This window comes from Jatropha curcas, chromosome 9, assembly GCF_041381405.1.
Source record: "Jatropha curcas cultivar XTBG-Jc1 chromosome 9, XTBG_Jcur_1.0, whole genome shotgun sequence".
NCBI classification, from domain to species: Eukaryota; Viridiplantae; Streptophyta; class Magnoliopsida; order Malpighiales; family Euphorbiaceae; genus Jatropha; species Jatropha curcas.
Window position 1 is genome coordinate 2,353,226 of NC_143159.1, and position 19,123 is coordinate 2,372,348.

The window sequence follows — 19,123 nt, forward strand, 5'->3', positions numbered from 1 at the left end:
TAGCTTTGAATCGTGGTTGGGAGCTGTGTTCTTCCTGCTTGATCCTGAACACCCACTTATTCTTCAAAGCTTTCTTGCCTTTGGGCAACTTTACCAGCTCAAATGTTTTATTCTCATGCAAGGATTTCATTTCATCTTGCATGGCTTCAATCCAGTTCCTTTTGTGTTCACTTTCCATTGCTTCTTCAAAGCATTCAGGTTCTCCCCCGTCAGTCATCAATACATATTCATTTGCTGAATATCTAGTAGATGGTTGTCTGACTCTACTAGACCTTCTTAATGTTTGAGAACCTTCTGGTGCTGGTAGCTGAACAGGAACACCATCAAAATCATCTTCTGGTTCATTCTGATGAGGAATTTCTGGATTTTCTAACTCTGGCTCTTGTTCTTGTGGAACATTTTCTTCATCTCCAACTTGTCTTTGTTCTGTTGCTGGAGGAACTATTTGCACATCTGTTGAATCATCTTCAGATCTATCGGCAACTTGCTTCTGAGTCTTTTCAACATCTTCAATAGTCTGATTTTCAACAAATACAGCATCTCTACTTCTTATCATCTTTTTCTGGATTGGATCAAAAAATCTATAGCCAAATTGATCTTGACCATAGCCAATGAATACACATTGTCGAGTCTTGACATCAAGCTTAGACCTCTCATCCTTAGGAATATGCACAAATGCTTTGCAACCAAACACCCGCAAGTGATCATAGGAAACATCCTTTCTTGACCATACTCGTTCTGGAGTATCATACTGAAGAGGAACACAAGGTGAACGATTTATAAGATGAACTGCTGTAAGAAGAGCTTCACCCCAAAATCTTTTAGACAACTTTGCATGTGAGAGTAAACATCTGACTCTCTCCATCAAAGTTCTGTTCATCCTTTCAGCCAAACCATTCAATTGCGGCGTCTTGGGAGGTGTTGTTTGATGTCGAATACCATGCTCTTTGCAGAAAGCATCAAATGACCCAGTGTATTCTCCACCATTATCTGTTCTGATGCACTTCAGCTTTTTGCCTGTTTGTCGCTCAACCAAGTTTAGAAATTGTTTAAAAACATCTAAAACTTGATCTTTAGACTTCAAAGTGTATACCCAGGTCTTCCTAGAATGGTCATCGATAAATGTAACAAAGTATCGATTTCCACCATATGACATTGTCAATGGTCCACACAGATCTGAATGTACCAGATCTAACATATTCTTCATTCTGGAAGGCTGAGAAATCTTGAAGGCTACTCTATTCTGCTTTCCTGCCATACAATCAGAACATTTCTCTAAATGGACTTTATCCAATCCAGATAGCATGTTGTTTTTAACCAGAGTTGTCATTCCTTTCTCACTCATGTGGCCTAGTCGTTTATGCCACAGTTCCACTGTACTATCATCCTCCGCTACATTTAAAGTATCTCGGGAGAGCTTTGCATGCATCACGTACAGCTTTGGATCTTTCTTTCCATGGGCCACCACCATGGAACCTTTTGTGAGTTTCCACTGACCATTTCTGAAGGTGCTACAGAAATTTTCAGCATCAAGTCTGCCAACCGAGATTAAATTAGAATGCATGTCTGGTACATGCACGACATCTTTTAAAATTAATCTCGAACCATTTTCTGTCTCCAGGCAAATGTCTCCCTTACCGACGACTTTCAACAATTTGCCGTCTGCTATCTTGACCACACCCAAATTTTCTGATGTGTAAGATGAAAAATTCTCTCTCCGGGATGTTGCATGAAGTGTAGCCCCACTATCAATTACCCAACTGGTCTCCTGGGTTGCAAGATTGATAGTGTCTTCAATGAACAGTTGGAACTCAGCAATGACATTAGCTTCATCATCACTGCTCTCTTCTTTCTTTGCTTTGCCTTTGATCTTCTCCTGATCACTTTTGAACTTCCGGCAATACCTTTTAATGTGCCCCTTCTTCCCACAATGATGGCACACAATATTGACAAATTTATTTGATCTACCTCTGCTCTTATCTCTTGTATTTGAACTTCTAGATTGGCTCCTCCCTCTGGGCTGATTATTTCTTTTAGCATCTGCTAAAAAAATGTCTGACTGAGATGAAGAAGGATTCTGTGCTTTACGTCTCATTTCTTCATTCAAAACAGCATTTTTAACAAATTCCCAGCTAACTCCACTATGTGGTGTAGAGTTTGTTATTGATATCTTCAAAGTCTCCCAAGACTCTGGTAAGGAAGCAAGCACCATAAGGCCGAGGATTTTATCATCAAATTTTATGCCCATATTTGACAGCTGGTGAATAGTCACCTGCATTTCACTCAAGTGATCTGCTACAAAAGTACCTTCTTGGTATTTGAAATTCATCAGCTTCGTCAAATAAAATAATTGGTTGTTGCCAGATTTTGAGGCATATAGCTGTTCAAGCTTGTCCCATAATGTTCTGGCGTGAGTCTCGTTACAGATGTGGTTGTACACATTATCATCGACAAATTGTCGAATATAACCACAAACTTGTTCATGCTCGAAAGCCCATTCTTCATCAGTCTTGTCTTCCAGTTTGCTTGAACCAAACACGGGCAAATGCATTTTGGTCACCATAAGGAGATCTCTCATTTTATTTCTCCATATATGGTAATTTGCGCCATTTAGACTGATCATTTTGCTCGTTCTGGCTTCCATGACTTTTGAGTGAATAGTAACTGTATATGTGAATAGTAATAGTATACGAGAATAGTAACTGTATACGTAAATAGTACTATACGTGAATAGTACCTGTATGCATGAATAGTACTATACGTGAAGAGTGCTGGCTTAACAGTGACGGGCTCAGCAACAGTAACTCCAATAGTAACTATTCACATCAACCACGAGTTACTATTTTACTATTCATCACTAATTCAATTCTGCAACGTCTTTCCGAGCGGACTGCACCAACGGACTCGTCGTAATTTTCTCATCTTCGTGGTATATTTATTTTCAAAATATATCCACGGATCCGGTACCGCTATCTGACCGGCTAAACCAGGCTCTGATACCACTTGTTAGGATACCGGCAATAAAATTACGAGAATAATTACGGCAGCGGAAAAATTAAAATGGGACACACAGATCTTTACGTGGTTCACCCTCAACTATTTAGGGCTACGTCCACGGGACCAACTCCGAATATTTCTTCCACTATTAAAAAAATAGTAGGTTTACAAAGAGAGTAATACAAAATAGTGATACTCACACGTGTTTCCCAAAAATACCCTAATAATCTTCACTATTTTCTAAACCCGTAGTTTTAATAACCCTTTTCTTAAAACTCAAAACACTCTCTATTGCTCTCACTTGTTGGTGTCTATGCTGCTCCTGCCTCTATTTATAGGCAAAGATTTGAGAGAGCCGTGCATTGCTCATACACGGCTCTTCATTATTTTCAACTGGCATGCCAACCATTCAATGGTTGGTTGCCAACCTTTGATTTTTTTTTTTTTTTTTTTTTATAATTGTGTGGGTCCCACTTGAGTGGGCACACCACCACCAACAGGGAGTTTTATCTGAATACCAACCTAAGCATATAAATACGTGTACAGATCAAAATAAACAAAATAAGAATAGATTCAAATCCAACATTTTTTTCCAAATTGAAATTAAGCATAACAGTTCTGAACTATTTATCATCTAGTAGAGGTTAGCAGCAAGACGTGGAGTAAGAACAACATCCACAGGGGAAGATTTTTGGTTGGTCAATCCAGAGGTCTCACTCATATCAATAGGATCGCTCGATGAAGTTTCAATTTCAAACGAATGTAGCAGAGTAGCAAGCGTAAGGTTCAGAACTTGAAGAGCAAAAGAAATTCCAGGGCAAATTCTCCTCCCACTACCGAATGGTATCAATTCAAAGAATTGGCCTTTGAAATCAACATCCTTATGCGCAGTAAGAAACCTCTCCGGTTGAAATTCTTCAGGATTTGGCCACACGATCGGATCCTTTTGAATTTTCGCAGCATTTATAATAAGGCGTGTCTTTGGTGGAATATGATTCCCATCTATAATACATTCTTCCATGGATTCATGAGGAATTAATAAAGGCACCGCAGGATATAATCTGAAGGCTTCCTTGATAATAGCTTGGAGATAAACCAAACTTTTTATGTCTGACTCCTCCACTTGTCTTTTTCTGCCAACATGTATGTCTAATTCATTTTGTGCTTTCTTTAGGACATCAGGATTATTCAGTAACAAAGACAAGGCCCATGTCATTGTAATTGCTGTGGTGTCTGAGGCTGCTAAAATAAGAGCCTGTGTAAATTTCATTCAGGAAAAATAACATAAATATTTTTTTTTTCAACAAATTTGTTAATTCGAGTATGAGTTTCCTAATGCATATGAAAAGAATATATCATTATGACTATATTTATATTAGCTATTTAGAAAATAAATAACACTTACCTACACATTACTATCCACTAAGCAAATTCATGAAGAGTTTTTCAAAAATTGTTATTATTATTTTTTTTTTTTTGGGTTAAAAATATAATTGGTACAATCAAATTTTATTTTTAATTGATTTGGTACATGAGTAGATTATAAATAAGTCCTTTAAAAAAAAAGAAGGATAGAAATACGTACCATACACGTGGCTTTGTTGATAGTATCAGCATCTCCAGTGGAAAGCTCTTTCGCATCGCCGAGAATGGACAGTAACACATACATGAAGTCTTCTTCTTCCTTTGGTACGCCACCGGAAGCTTCTTTCTTTTGCTTGTGTTCTTGCAGCCATTCTTCAACAACAGGGTCTAATTTTTTTAAATTTTCCTTCATTTCCTTTTCAACTCCACCCAAATCTAACCACCTTAAATATGGAAGCGCATCTGATACCGAAAACTTTCCAGACAATTCCATAAATTCCCTTAATGCATCTCTCCATGTCCCGCTCTCTCGACCTTCGACGGATTCATTTGTATGCTCCTCCTCCACATATCGTTTCCCTACTATTATCTTTAATATCACATTTAAAGTTATGTCCCAAAACCATCTCTTCATCTCCGCAGAAAGCTTATTGGAATTACTTTTATTCTTTATCCATTTTTGATATAAAGCTTTTATGGCCATTTTTACCTCAGCCTCTCTCACATGCTTTAGCATCTCAAGCCGATGATTGGAGAGAAGCTCAAGAGTCACTATTTTGCGCATTTGGCGCCAGTACTCCCCATATGGACTGAAACCAAGCATGGAATAGTCGTAGCCCAGGATTTCCATGGCTAGACCTTTAGGACGACTGGCAAACGCTCTGTCGTTTGTAGTAAGGCACTCTTTAGCCATCGCTCGACTGCTTACAACTAAGGTTCGATAAACACCAAGCTTGATAGTGAATATTGGGCCGTACTTATCAGCCAAGTTTCCTAGGGTTATGTGAGCTGGCTGTGAGCCTGCAAGAAGATGAAGGTGGCCAATAATAGGCCACGCACCCGCAGCTTCTGGCGGTAGTCTCTTCTTACAAGACTTTCTTGATCTCCAAAACAAAGAGTAGATTATAGGAGTTATGAACGCAAGTAGGATGACCATAGCAGTCGCTGAGAACGGAGAAAGGACGTCCATGGCAGCTAAAGTTGAGTGGTGGATTTTCGTGGTTAACTGGTTATTAAACCTAATTTTTCTATTCTACCATTATTTTGTGAATATTTATGCACAAATACCATTACTAGTAATCATATTAACAATAGCAGGCTAAAAATTTTTAAAATGATCTCAACAAAATTTTTAAACCTGATATTAAACATTTTAACAGAAATAAAGTGGTTTGATTAGATAATTGCAGGAAATTGATTGGGTGGAAAATAAAGTGGTTCGGGAAAATTTGGGAGGAAATTATAATTAATTGAACCGGAGATGACTTTGTTGTCAGCTATTATTTGTTTTGTCCAATTCGGACATAAAAAATTGATAACCATCGTTCATATATTATAAAAAATATGTATTATTTAATGAATTTTTGGTTTGAGCAAGTGAAGTCATCCATAGCATCACGTTTCACATAAATAAAAAAATCCCAAGACATTAAAAGCAACAATTGTTGTTTTGCAGATGAGATGGATATGATCAATGCGTGACGCCTTCAACCATTCTACATACAGTATGCCTACTCAAACAACAACTGCGAAGAGAATCAAATGGTAATTATTTTAACTCAATGGCAAAAAAATGTCAAATTATTCATCATGATTTAATATTTTTTAGGTGATATTCTAAACTAATACATTCTTAAAACCAGTTGGGTAAAAATTTAATTATGATGTTTATAAAAATTGAAGCTATTTATATATATATATCAAATAGATTCAGTAGAATAAAAATATAATTATAATTTCAAATTAGATACAGTTTTTAATTTGGAAAGAAAAACATGTTATTTTGAAGACAGGAATTAATTAATAAGTGAAATACAGTCTTTGTATTTTAGAATTGTACTAAAATGATACACCAAAACCTAGTTCTTGAAGCATGGGGCTTTTTTAGTGTTTCACAAAATCAGGCCAAAATGATCTGGAGATTTGAAATCTCACAGATGCAAAGCGACATATATCATCATCGAGTTCAATGGTTCGTGTGCCACGTTTATTTAGTTAAATTCTATGCTCATTTTAAAGATTTTCTGATTAAAAAGATATATAAAGAAAAAACATTCCATATCCATATTTAAGAACTACTCTCTTTTTAAATAGATTAAACTCATGAATCACAACGAAGACATAAGATTAACCGACGAAATTTAAATTGAAACAAATGAAATTTTATAAAATTTTGATCAACTTTATTTATAAACTAATAATTGACAGATAAGTATTGCAATTTTGACTCAATAGAAAGAAATTTAGATAACTGTAATTGACATTTTACTGCCTCCATTAAATGAAATTTCTAACTTCTCTTTTAATCTTTTCAAACTAGTAAACATCTTAGTCTGGGTCGGGTTGAATCAAATGGAGCAGTTAGTCGAGTTGAGCTGTTTAGTTTTTGAGCCTTCTTAAAACAATGGACCTTAATGGGTTTTTTTCATGGCTTTTACATGTCCGCCAACATCGAACCAACGCAGAAACGGCACCGTATCAGCTGCGATAAATCTGCCCAACAACTTAAAGAACTCCCTCAATGCTTCTTTCCATCTTTATAATAATATGCATACTAAAAATAATCTAGACGTCATCGATAAATTTATTGTTTTGAAAAAAAAAAAAAAAAGCCGGCCAGATGATGTAAAAAATAACAATAAATTTTTTTGGGTTGAATGAGATTGGTTTGGTCGAACCCGGTGACGTTTGTCTTATGAACAGCCTATTAAATACAACGAATCGTTATCGGTTCTACCAATAAAAGATTTTGATGATCTGGTTGGTGATGTAATTTCCATTTAATTCAAAATCGGTTTGCAATCAATGCTTCTTTCCATCTTTATAATAATTTGCATACTAACAATAATCTAGACGTCAATAAGTTTATGGTTTTGAAAAGAAAAAAAAAAAAAAAAGCCGACCAACTGATGTAAAAAAATTAAAATCAATTTTTTTGGGTTGAATGAGATTGGTTTGGTCGAACCCGGTGACGTTTGTCTTGTGAACAGCCTATTAAATACAACGAATCGTTATCGGTTCTACAAATAAAAGATTTTGATGATCTCATTCGTGATGTAATTTTCATTTAATTCAAAATGGGTTTGCAATGAGCTTCAATAGATCCACATAAAGAGTCAACTAGTTTAAGGACCAGAATTTTCTGCTTCCATCAGCAACTATATCCTTCTGCCTGACACTTGGCAGATCCATCTGCAGACACGTGGCATACAAACAAGGTATGGGGCTTCCTACGTTGACAAAAAGAAAATAATTTAGGGGGAAAAAAAATAAAAACCAAAAGCTGATGTAAGCAAATTATTCCTCGGATATTTTTATTTTTTTCCATTTTATGCATTATTTTAACAGGATAAGTATAACACTTCCTACTAAATTGGAAGCACAAAATTACATGGAAAGCATTGCTGCTCTAAGTCAAACGCAGACGACACGTATCTAAATTACTTGTAAATACAATGAAAAATGAAGTTTAAATACTTAAAAATAAACAATTAATTAAAAATTATAGAAAGGAAGATATTCATATTTATTAAAATTAATCAAATTTAACAACAACAAATTACAGTTAATTAAACAAGATATTCATGTACACAGAGATACAATTTATTAATATAAAGAAACAAGAAAAGAAGCTTCTTCTGTTTTAGTAAAGGTGCGCAGGAAGACGAGGCGTAAGAAGGACATCAAGAGGAGTGGCTTTGAGGTTGGTTATACCATGGCCCTCAGTCATATCAACTGGTTTCCCTAATGGAGTTTCAATATCAAACGCATGGAGCAGAGTAGCGAGTGACAGGTTCAAAACTTGAAGAGCAAAAGAAGCTCCGGGGCAAATTCTTCTTCCAGTGCTAAATGGGATTAGCTCATAATTTTGACCCTTCACATCAATATCCTTATGGTTCGTAAGAAACCTCTCTGGTTGAAACTCTGAAGGGTTTTCCCATACACGTGGATCTCTTTGAATTTTCGAAATATGAACAAAAAGTCGTGTGCCTGCTGGAATACGGTAGCCGCCGACAACACAATCTTCAATACATTCCCGTGGCACTGATAATGGCGCTGCAGGATATAACCTTAATGATTCCTTAATGATAGCCTGAAGATATGTTAGATGCTTTATGTCCGAATCCTTCACTTGCCTTTCTTTACCAACTTGCATGTCTAATTCATCTTTGGCTTTCTTTAGGACCTCCGGATTATTTAGTAATAAAGACAGAGTCCAAGTCAAGGTAGTTTTAGTAGTATCGGAGGCTGCCAAAATTAGAGCCTGACACAAGTCAAGAAAACAAGATAGTCAGAACAAAAATAATAGTTTGGTATTATTCATATTTTTTTCAATGGGTTTTATGAAAAAATCAATTTAGAATTTATTTTCAAGAATGTTATTTACCAGGCAAGTAGCTTTGTTGACGGTATCAGCATCTCGATTGGAAATCTGTTTAGAGTCATCAAGTAGGGACAGCATTACATCCATGAAGTCTTCCTCCGAGTTAGCCATACCAGAAGCTCTCTTCTTCTTGTGTTCTTCTAACCATCCTGTCATTACATTGTCTAACACTTTAGTTGTCTTCTGCATCTCCTTTTCAACTCCACCAATATCAAGCCATCTCAGATATGGAAGTGCATCAGACACTGCAAATTTGCCAGATAATTGGAAAAAATCCCTCAAAGCATATCGCCAGTGGCCACTCTCATTAATATCTTCGTCCTTTTTTATATACTCAACGTATCTTTTCCCTACAACCATCTTTAATATTCCATTCAAAGATACGTCCCAAAACCATTTTATCATTTCCACCTCAAGTTTATTGTTGCTATTTTTATTCTTTAACCAACCCTGATATAGCCCTTCTGTGGCTTCCTTCACTTCAGTTTCTCTCACGTGTTTCAGCAACTCAAGCCGACGAACGGAGAGAAGCTCAAGAGTGGCTATTTTGCGCATTTCGCGCCAGTAATCACCGTAAGGGCTTGCACCAAACATGGCATAATCGTAACTCATAACATCCAAGAAAAGAGCTTTAGGACGGTAAGCAAATGCTTTGTCATTTGTAGTAAAGCATTCTTTGACCATCTCCCAACTACTTACGATCAAAGCTCGATGCACACCTAGCTTGATTGAATATATTGGTCCAATCTTTTCAGCCATTTTTTCTAGCGTTATGTGTGGTGGTTGCGACCCACCTAGCAGGTGGAGGTGGCCAATAACTGGTAATCTACCGGTGGGTTCTGGCGGCAGTGGTAGTCTAATCTTATTATCACGTGCCTTTCTTGATTTCGTAAATAAAGAGTAGATTAAAGGAACAAAAATGGCAAGCGCCATGAAAACAGTACTCCTTGAGAACAGATAAAGGAATTCCATGGCTGTTTCTTAAGGGTATATAACTGTATATTAATATTGAAAACGATCAAAGAAGATAAGTAAAAGCTGTTTAGCGAAAGGAGAGGATGATGTTTGTGGCTAAACACTACATAGAAGGGGTATTTATAGTAAGCTAGTTAAAGTCGTAAGAAGACGGCAACTTAGAATTGAAAATAGACCAATTCATGTCATCTGAAAAAACCGGAATAAGTGTACAGACTTGAATAAAGATTAGCGCGTTAGGTTTAGGGATAAAAGATAGGGGCCGTTTCGTTTAATTTGTTTGTGTTATTTGATTTTTTTTTTTTAACTAATACAATTTTTTGGTAAAATTTTTAGTAGCAATTTTAATTACTATTAAATATATAATTATATTTTTATTTATTATCATGTATTTTATATAATCTTTTAATCTTTTTGGTGGGTATGTTACATTTCAAATATTAATTTAAATTTTATATATGCCTATATCTATATCTGTCTATACTATATATAAAAATGGGAATAGTGTGAGAATAATGAAATTTCCTATCAACTTAATGAAATTTAAAATATTGTAAAGTACTCTTCATAACGGCTAATTAAAAAATTATAGTTTATTAGTTGATTAGATATAATTTATAAAAATTATTTTTTTTAGCCAATCATATGCGGCATGATTATCTTCCTACTTACATGAGGAGTAAGGGGTTTCGAGTTCGAATCCTCTCAACCACAAGTGTTTTCACAAATTTGATTATTGTGTAGCCCACAGTGTTATTTCGGCATATCAGGCCTCCTGATGAATAAAAAAATTATTTTATAAATAAATACATATAAATAATTAAGCGTTTCAAAATTTTAAGTTTTATTTTTATTAAATTTATTTTTTAATAAATATATATGATAGTAAGATATTTAAAAAAATTTTATATTTTATTTATTAAATATTTAATTCTTTTAGAAAATATATATAAAAAAATATTTCTTTTCTTTATGTTTGTACGATAAGATTGAAAAGTTTTTTTTAAAAATAAATTTTCAAATAGAATATATATGATATTTTATTTAGGAGAGAGATAAAAAAAAGAAAATTATTTTTATTACATGAGTTATTAATTTGATTGTTGTGTAACTCACAGTATTATTTCGGCTATCAGGCTTTCTAATGAATCGAAAAAATAAATTTTTAAATAAATACATTTATATATATAATTAAGCATTTCAAAATTTTAATTTTTATATTTACTGAATTTATTTTTAATGAATGCATATAATAATGAGACACTTGAAAATTTTTTATATTTCATTTACTAAATATTTAATTTTTTTAAAATATAAATAAAAAATATATACTTTTTTTATTAATATTCTTTTTTCTTTATGTTTGTATAATATGACTGGATATATTTTTAAAAAATAAAATTTTTAAATAGAATATATATAATATAATATTTTATTTACGAGAGAGATAAAAAGAAAAAAAGTATATTATTTTTATTAATATTTTTGTTCTTTATATTTGTCATATTTGATTGGATATATTTTTTAAAAAATAAATTTTCAAATAGAATTTACATAATTAAACATAGGACCGTAAATAATTGAAATTTTAATTAAAAAAACATATAAAATATTTTGTTGATATATTTATATATCCATATACATTGAAATGTTTTATTTTATTAGGTGAGTTTTGAAAAAGTTTTATTCTTAATAATATTTTTTTAATTTTTTTTTGTTACTGAATAACTTGTAACTACTATCATGTTAATGTAGTAAAATATTTATATCTCCCTTGCAATAAACAGATGATCTATTGATGGTTGAGTATTTTTAATTTTTTTGATATTTTTCTCTTATATCCTAAATCTGTTTAACTTAAAAGAAAATAATGTTTAGGAAACTAGAAAAAAAAAATTAAAACTATATATTTTTGCTTTGGTCACTTTTGGGTTTCAAAAATCTGCATGTATATATATATATATTCCTTTATCTAATACACTGGATAAATAATACTGTCACTGTGGTGAAAGTGATTTCTATTCACTTCAGATCATCTTCTCATTATTTTTTCTTTGACTTAACAGTAAAAATAATTTATTATTATTTTTCATTATAATTATATATAGATATTAATTTGAAATTGAGGGCAGGGGTTGGAGATTGAGTGATGATTGATTTTTTTTTTTTTGACACCTATTAGAATTTCAAGAATCTGCATTTATAAATTATGAACTGAATGATTAGGTTGAGAGATGGTTTGAAGTTTTTTTTTTTTTTTTCTGAAAGGTAATTATTTTTTTCAATAATTACCACAATATAAATTTATCTAATATTTTATTATTTTATAATTTAATTATCCTTTAATTTTTTTTTAAAAAAAAAAGCTTAATTTCCTCCTTAGTGCTATGTATATAATTGTGCATCATCTCCTCAATTTATCATATAAATTTTTATTTTCTTTTATACAATTATGTATTTTTAGATAGCGATAAAAATTAATATTTTAGGCAAAAGCCACCTATGATTAAAAGTATAAAGTCTAAAGTCATTTTAATTAGTAAAAGTATAAAGTCTAAGTCAATTTCATTTTGAAAAAAAAAAAAAATTTCTAAGTCGCATCTCCATTAAAGAAAAAAAAGGAGTCAAGCCTTATCGTTTTGAAAAGAGGTCGAGCTTCCAATTCCAATGTAATTATAATTAAATTTCAATATCAGCTAACGTAAGAATTCTCTTTGGTTGAACGCTCAATAATATTTTTCAATCATGTAGTTGGCAGGGTTGTGCACTGTGCACAGGTCTAGAAGAATTTTAGTCTCATTTAAAATATTAAAAATGTGCTAAAAAATTATATTGCAGCCGAACAAAATTCATAAATAGAAATTTGAGTTAAAAAAAGGGTAATTCAATATTACACTCATAATTATGAGGTGTGTTTGTTTTTATTAGCTAATCAATACGAGCATTAAAGATAATAAGATAAATAATTTGAAGTACTTAGTATAATTTAACTTTACAGATATCTTATAAATTTCAACTCATTATTATTTGCAATTAGATTAATTACAGTAAATATTTATTTTTGTATAGATTAATCATTTCCAGTTTTTATTAAAAATATATATATATATATTCATAAAAATTTTAACTAATAGAGGGAAATTCTTATTTTAAAAAATTATTTAATTAATTCATCCATTTTATATTTATATGAGGTATATCATTTTTTTCATATTATTATTATCCTACCAAGTGATTGTATAGTAAAAGAAAATTAAAAATAAAAGGATGAAAGTGATTTTCCTATTACATTCTTCATAGCTCTTTTTCCTTTCACACGACACGTTTGACGTGAAATCTGTGTTCAGGCACACAGCTTTCTTTAAAATAACAGAGGTTAAAAAATATATTTTCAAAAAGCGAGAACTGATTTAACTCTGATAAAATATATATCGAGACACAATATTATTTTTTTTCTTTTCCGTGTTTAAGTGCTTTCTTTGCTTTTGCTTTTACTTATTAACCATTTCCACCCACTAAAAGCTTTTCAAAACCAAGTTTACTTTAATAAATTTGTCTTTCCTTTTTCATTTTTCTTAAAACTTATTAAAGTCATACCCTGTAACTCCCCTATGATTTATGTTTCTAGTAATAAATAATAAAATTTACTTTAAACATTCGAAAGTGCGCACTTTTTATTTTTTTGATGGGCTATTTTATTTGATGTGATTCAAAATTAATTAGATCAGTAGTAAATTTCGGACACTAAACAGTTAAAAAACAAAAAAAAAAAGTAAAAAGCAAAGAAGGCACTTAAAAGGAAGAAGGGATAAAAAAGAGAAATAGGGTCAGGTTTCCATTAATTCGTTAAGTCTCTTCACAGACGAGATCAGATCCATTATGAAACGCGTTAACTTAACAATCGGTCAATGACATTTAATGTAGAAACAAGGGGCTTCAGACGTGTATATTTTGAATAGATTTTGCTCAATGAGTCATAGTATTTATTACTCCCTCACTTCCCAAATAATTCTCACGTTTAACAAAATATTATGTTTTAAGTAGAAATAATTTTTTTTTCATATTTATCCTGTACATATCATCAAATATTATTTTTTTAATTCTTAAAAAATTTTATTTGAATATATTAAATTAAGAGTAATATAATCAATCTACTTAATAATAAATTTAATAATTTTTTTAAGAAATGTGAAATTTCAAATGTCAGAAAGTAATTTTTTTGAAATATAAAAAATAAAAAATATTTTAAAACCGACTTGATATTATCATAACTTAAATCATAAAATTGATTTCATATTTGATGCAATTTAAAAAAAAAAAAAAAAAAAAGGGGGGTTTTGCTATGAGCTAGTCGAACTGGAGACGACAGCTTAGAATTCAAAATAAATTATTGTCATCTAGAGAAATAAAACAAATATAAATTAATATGTGTGGAAATTTGGATGAAAACTTATGGATTCCGATCCAGTTTATCTATGATTGACTGAAATAGAAATATATACAGTTTTTTAATTATTTTCCTTCCTAATGCATAAAAATCAATGTTTAATATACATTTAATTAAATAACATAAGTAAGCCAAGTCGCCTTCAATTTCAAAAAGAAAAAAAAAAAGTCCAGATAGCATTTTCCATCAAAAATAAAATAAGAAATAAATCTTATTCATGGAAAAAGAAGTCTCTTTTCATTTTCTTCTTCTTCTTCTTCTTAAAAAAAAAAAACAAAAAAGAATCGGTCAAGTCTATCCATGGAAAAAAAGAAATGGAATTGGTTGAATAAACCCTCAATTAATAGTGTTGTCATATCGATGATCCAATGCCGTTACGATCCCATACGAAAATACTTGCAGGCCACAGGCGATGGCGAACTCATATTTACGTAGGCATCTAGAACTGTCAGTTTTTTTTTAATACATTTGAGCATTATTAAATAATATTATATAATATTTAGCAACGGGATTGAACTTAATAGATTTTTTAAATAAAAAAGTCAATTATGCCGCTTGCATATATTTTTTTTATTATATATATATATAAAAGATTAATATTATTAATGCGTTTATTTTTCATTTATGCCTTGCAATTAACTAGAAGATTATATGTTATTTTTAAATTTATTATACTAGTTTCTTTAAGAGCTACATATATAGAGTTAATACTCTTTGTAATTTCTAAAATAGATAATTGATTATCAAAATGAGATATATAGCCACTCTTCAAATACAGTCTTAGGCTATCCACAAGCACCAAGTCTGATTGAAAGTATAAGATTATTATGTGTGTAAAAATTTCCTTGTTAAAAGTTTTGGATATATATTTTTATTTTACGCATAATTAATGATTATAAAAAATTGCGTGGTTATATATATATTACATTCATTGTTTCAATGAAAAATTACTATTTTTATTAATTTAGTTTATGGATGACACCATTCATTCGGTATAAGTAAATCAATTTCATAATAATAATGTTAAGTTTGTGCATGTTTCTATGTTGTGAATTCTATTGTTTCTAGGAGAAGCAATGGTCTTAATTACAAAGAAAATTTTTACTAATTTTATTGTTTTCATTACATTTAACAAATGTAACAGATTTTTGAATAGTTGATTAGATGTTTTAGCATATTCTAATAATTATTTATTGTTGTATTAATTATCAATTGTTTAACTAGCTAATATTTCATCAAACGTTAAAATAAATAACGTTTCAATAATTTAATACCTCAAATTATAAACAATAGTCCTTTCCAAGATATATATATATATATATATATATATATATATATATATATATATAAATACTAAACCGCCTAACACTATAAACAATAGAAATAATTTTTTGACTTAATCAATATATTACTTCTAGTGGCAAACAGAACTATTGTCTTATTGGCTTTTAGTAGCCTTCTACTTTCATGCATCCTGGTGCCAATCACGTGCTCTTAAATTGGTGTAGGGCTGCTCGTGAATTGAAATGGTTCAGATTTATTGATTTAACTTAAGTCATGTAAAAGTCGATAACTTTTTTTAATCCAACCTAATCCATTAAATACAAACCCGTGGATTATGAACGAGTTAGGCTGATTATGAATTCAATATAAATCTACAAGTTAGATAAATAGTAAATATTAAAAAGAATTTTAAATTAAGTATAACTATTCAAGAGGAATTACCAAAAAAATTAAATATACTAAAAAATATAATTATATAATAATTTTCACAAACCATAAATATATTTCAATAACAACATCAAATTAAGTTTCTTAATAATAATAACAATAATAAATAATTAAATTTCCTAATAAGAAGGACAACCAACAAAATTATAGATCCTTAGGCTCCATTTGTTTCCGTAACTAACTTGCAAAAAAATAATTTGCTGAAAAATATTTTTATGGAAAACATTTTTCTTGAAAAATATTTTTATGGAAAACATTTTTCTTGAAAAATATTTTTGAAATAACTTATTTTTCATTGTTTGGTTGTAATATTGAAAATTAGTTACAAATATTAAAGTCTTTATCTCATAAGACCATAAAAAATATTAATAATAATAGAAACTTTATACTTTAAAATTTTTATTGTTAAATATGAAAAGAATGAAAAAAAATATATATAAATTATGAAAGTCGTCGGTGGCCGATCGTGGTAGCAGGTGGTAGTGGTCAGTGGTAAATGATGACTAGTGGTAGTAATTATGATGATTAATAAATTAAAAAATATGAATTTATAAGGTGTGCCAATGTCTGAAAAATATTTTACCCTCTCGAAAATGAAAAGTTGTTTTCCTTAAAAAAATTGCTTAATTTTCCTTTAACCAGAAAAATATTTTCTGTTGACTTATTTTTCTGAGCACTCCAAATAACAAAAAATTTGAAAAATATTTTCCTGCAAGTTATTTTAGGGAAACAAACTGTGTATATCTAAACTACAATATACCCCCTATAGCAACAATAAAAAAAACCAGTTACTTAAACAAGAAATTAACGAAAAAAATCAATTTACAGATAGAGATTTCTAAGCAGCTCTCTTTATTAATACACACAAAAAATGGAAAAATACCTCTACTATTTAGTTTCTCTTATTTTATTATATCATGATTTTCTAGTAAAGGTGAGCAGGAAGACGAGGAGTAAGAAGAACATCGAGAGGAGTGGCTTTGAGGTTAGTTATACCAGAGCTTTCAGTCATATCAACTGGTTGCCCTAATGGAGTTTCAATTTCAAAGGCATGCAGAAGAGAAGCAAGCGTTAGGTTCAAAGTTTGAAGAGCTAAAGTGGTTCCAGGACAAATTCTTCTTCCAGCACCGAATGGTATAAGCTCAAAATGTTGACCCTTAACATCAACATCCTTATGGGTAGTAAGGAACCTTTCTGGTTGAAACTCTAAAGGATTTTCCCAGACGCGTGGATCTCTCTGAATTTTCGAAATATGAACGAAAAGGCGAGTGCCTGCCGGAATATGATAGCCTCCAACAACACAATCTTCGTTACTTTCACGTGGCACTGATAATGCCGCTGCAGGATATAACCTGAATGCTTCCTTAACCACTGCATTAAAATAAGTTAAATTGTTTATGTCCGAATTCTGAACTTGCCTTTCTTTACCAACTTTCACGTCTAATTCATCTTTCACTTTCTTTAGGACATCCGGATGATTTAGTAATAAAGACAATGTCCATGTCAAAGAAGTTTTAGTAGTATCTGAAGCTGCTAAAATAATAGCCTGCAAGAAAACAAGAAAAAGAGTATGTTAGAACAAATATAATCTACTGTTAAGCTATTTTAATTGCCATTAGGTTTTAGGAAAGCCAATTTAAAATTCTAAGTTCATTATAATCTACTGTTATGACAAAAGAATGGGCCAGTTTCGAATATTAATTACCATGCAAGTAGCTTTGTTGACAGTAGCAGCATCTCGATTGTAAATCTCTTTAGAGTCATCAAGTAGAGACAACATTACATCCATGAAGTCTTCCTCTGTCTTAGCGCCGGAAGCTCTTTTCTTCTTGTGTTCTTCTAACCATCCTGACACTACTTTGTCTAAGACTTTTGCGACATTCTGCATCTCCTTCTCAACTCCACCTATATCGAGCCACCTTAGATATGGAAGTGCATCGGACACGGGAAATTTGCCAGATAATTGGAAAAAATCCCTCAAAGCAAATCGCCAGTCGCCATCGTCACTCTCATTAGAATCATCATCGTTCTTTATATACTCAACGTAACGCTTCCCTACGACCAGCTTTAATACCCCATTCAAAGTTACGTCCCAAAACCATTGTTTCATTTCCACCTCAAGTTGTTTGGTCTTACTGCTGTTTTTATTCTTTAACCATCCATGATATAGCCCTTGGATGGCTTCCTTTATTTCATTTTCTCTCACATGTTTCAGCAACTCAAGCCGACGAGCAGAAAGAAGCTCAAGACTGGCTATTTTGCGAATTTCGCGCCAGTAGTCACCATAAGGACTTGCACCAAACATGGCATAATTGTAAGTCATAACATCTAAGAAAAGAGCTTTAGGACGATAAGCAAATGCTTTGTCGTTTATGGTAAAGCATTCTTTGGCCAGTTCCGAACTAGTTATGATCAAGGTTGGATGCACACCTACTTTGATTCTGTATATTGGTCCGAGCTTTTCGGCTATTTTTCCCAGAGTTATGTGTGGCGGTTGTGACCCACCTAGCAGGTGGAGGTGGCCAATAAATGGTAATTTACCGCTAGGTTCTGGTGGCAGTGGTAGTCCATTCTTCTTACCACGTGCCTTTCTTGATTTCATAAGGAAAGAGTACATTAAAGGTGTCAAAAGTGCAAGTACGATGAAAACAGAACTCCTTGACAACATAGAAAGGAATTCCATGGCTATTTTTGTTTTTGTTTTTGGTATATAACTGTGTATTATTGTTAAAGATGATAGAAGATAACAGAAAAGCTGTTTTGCAGAAAGAGAGGATGAGTTTTTGGTTCAAAACTACCAGAAGGGTTCCTTTTATAGTAAGCCAGCATGGAGACTGCAACTTAGAAATCCACAATAAATTAATATCAGGCGATTGGATTTAAAAAAAGAAAAGAAAATTAAATTAACATTGTCAAACTTTTAATGTAACTCAAGAAAAAAAGGAAAGGAATTGGGTTGCGCAATGTTTCTTGACGACTGTCATAGAGCTTTCACAGTTTCTTTA

General features: G+C 31.6%; 3 protein-coding genes across 3 annotated transcripts; all 3 read right to left on the bottom strand.

Annotated features, from left to right (window-relative positions):
- Positions 1-3,550: 3,550 nt before the first annotated feature.
- Positions 3,551-5,710, bottom strand: LOC105633718 (strychnine-10-hydroxylase). Its single transcript, XM_089726085.1, has 2 exons — positions 4,583-5,710; positions 3,551-4,252 (listed from the first exon to the last, which is right to left on the bottom strand). Exons 1-2 carry the CDS (start codon positions 5,549-5,551, stop codon positions 3,632-3,634), a joined length of 1,590 nt encoding a protein of 529 aa, XP_089582211.1. The 5' UTR covers positions 5,552-5,710; the 3' UTR covers positions 3,551-3,631.
- A 2,362-nt stretch (positions 5,711-8,072) lies between these two features.
- LOC105650240 (strychnine-10-hydroxylase) lies at positions 8,073-10,015 on the bottom strand. Its single transcript, XM_089725658.1, has 2 exons — positions 8,969-10,015; positions 8,073-8,845 (listed from the first exon to the last, which is right to left on the bottom strand). Exons 1-2 carry the CDS (start codon positions 9,935-9,937, stop codon positions 8,225-8,227), a joined length of 1,590 nt encoding a protein of 529 aa, XP_089581784.1. The 5' UTR covers positions 9,938-10,015; the 3' UTR covers positions 8,073-8,224.
- Positions 10,016-16,883: 6,868 nt separating this feature from the next.
- On the bottom strand, positions 16,884-18,881 carry LOC105633716 (strychnine-10-hydroxylase). Its single transcript, XM_089726095.1, has 2 exons — positions 17,824-18,881; positions 16,884-17,664 (listed from the first exon to the last, which is right to left on the bottom strand). The coding sequence occupies exons 1-2, from the start codon at positions 18,799-18,801 to the stop codon at positions 17,044-17,046; spliced, it is 1,599 nt and encodes a 532-aa protein (XP_089582221.1). The 5' UTR covers positions 18,802-18,881; the 3' UTR covers positions 16,884-17,043.
- Positions 18,882-19,123: the final 242 nt, after the last annotated feature.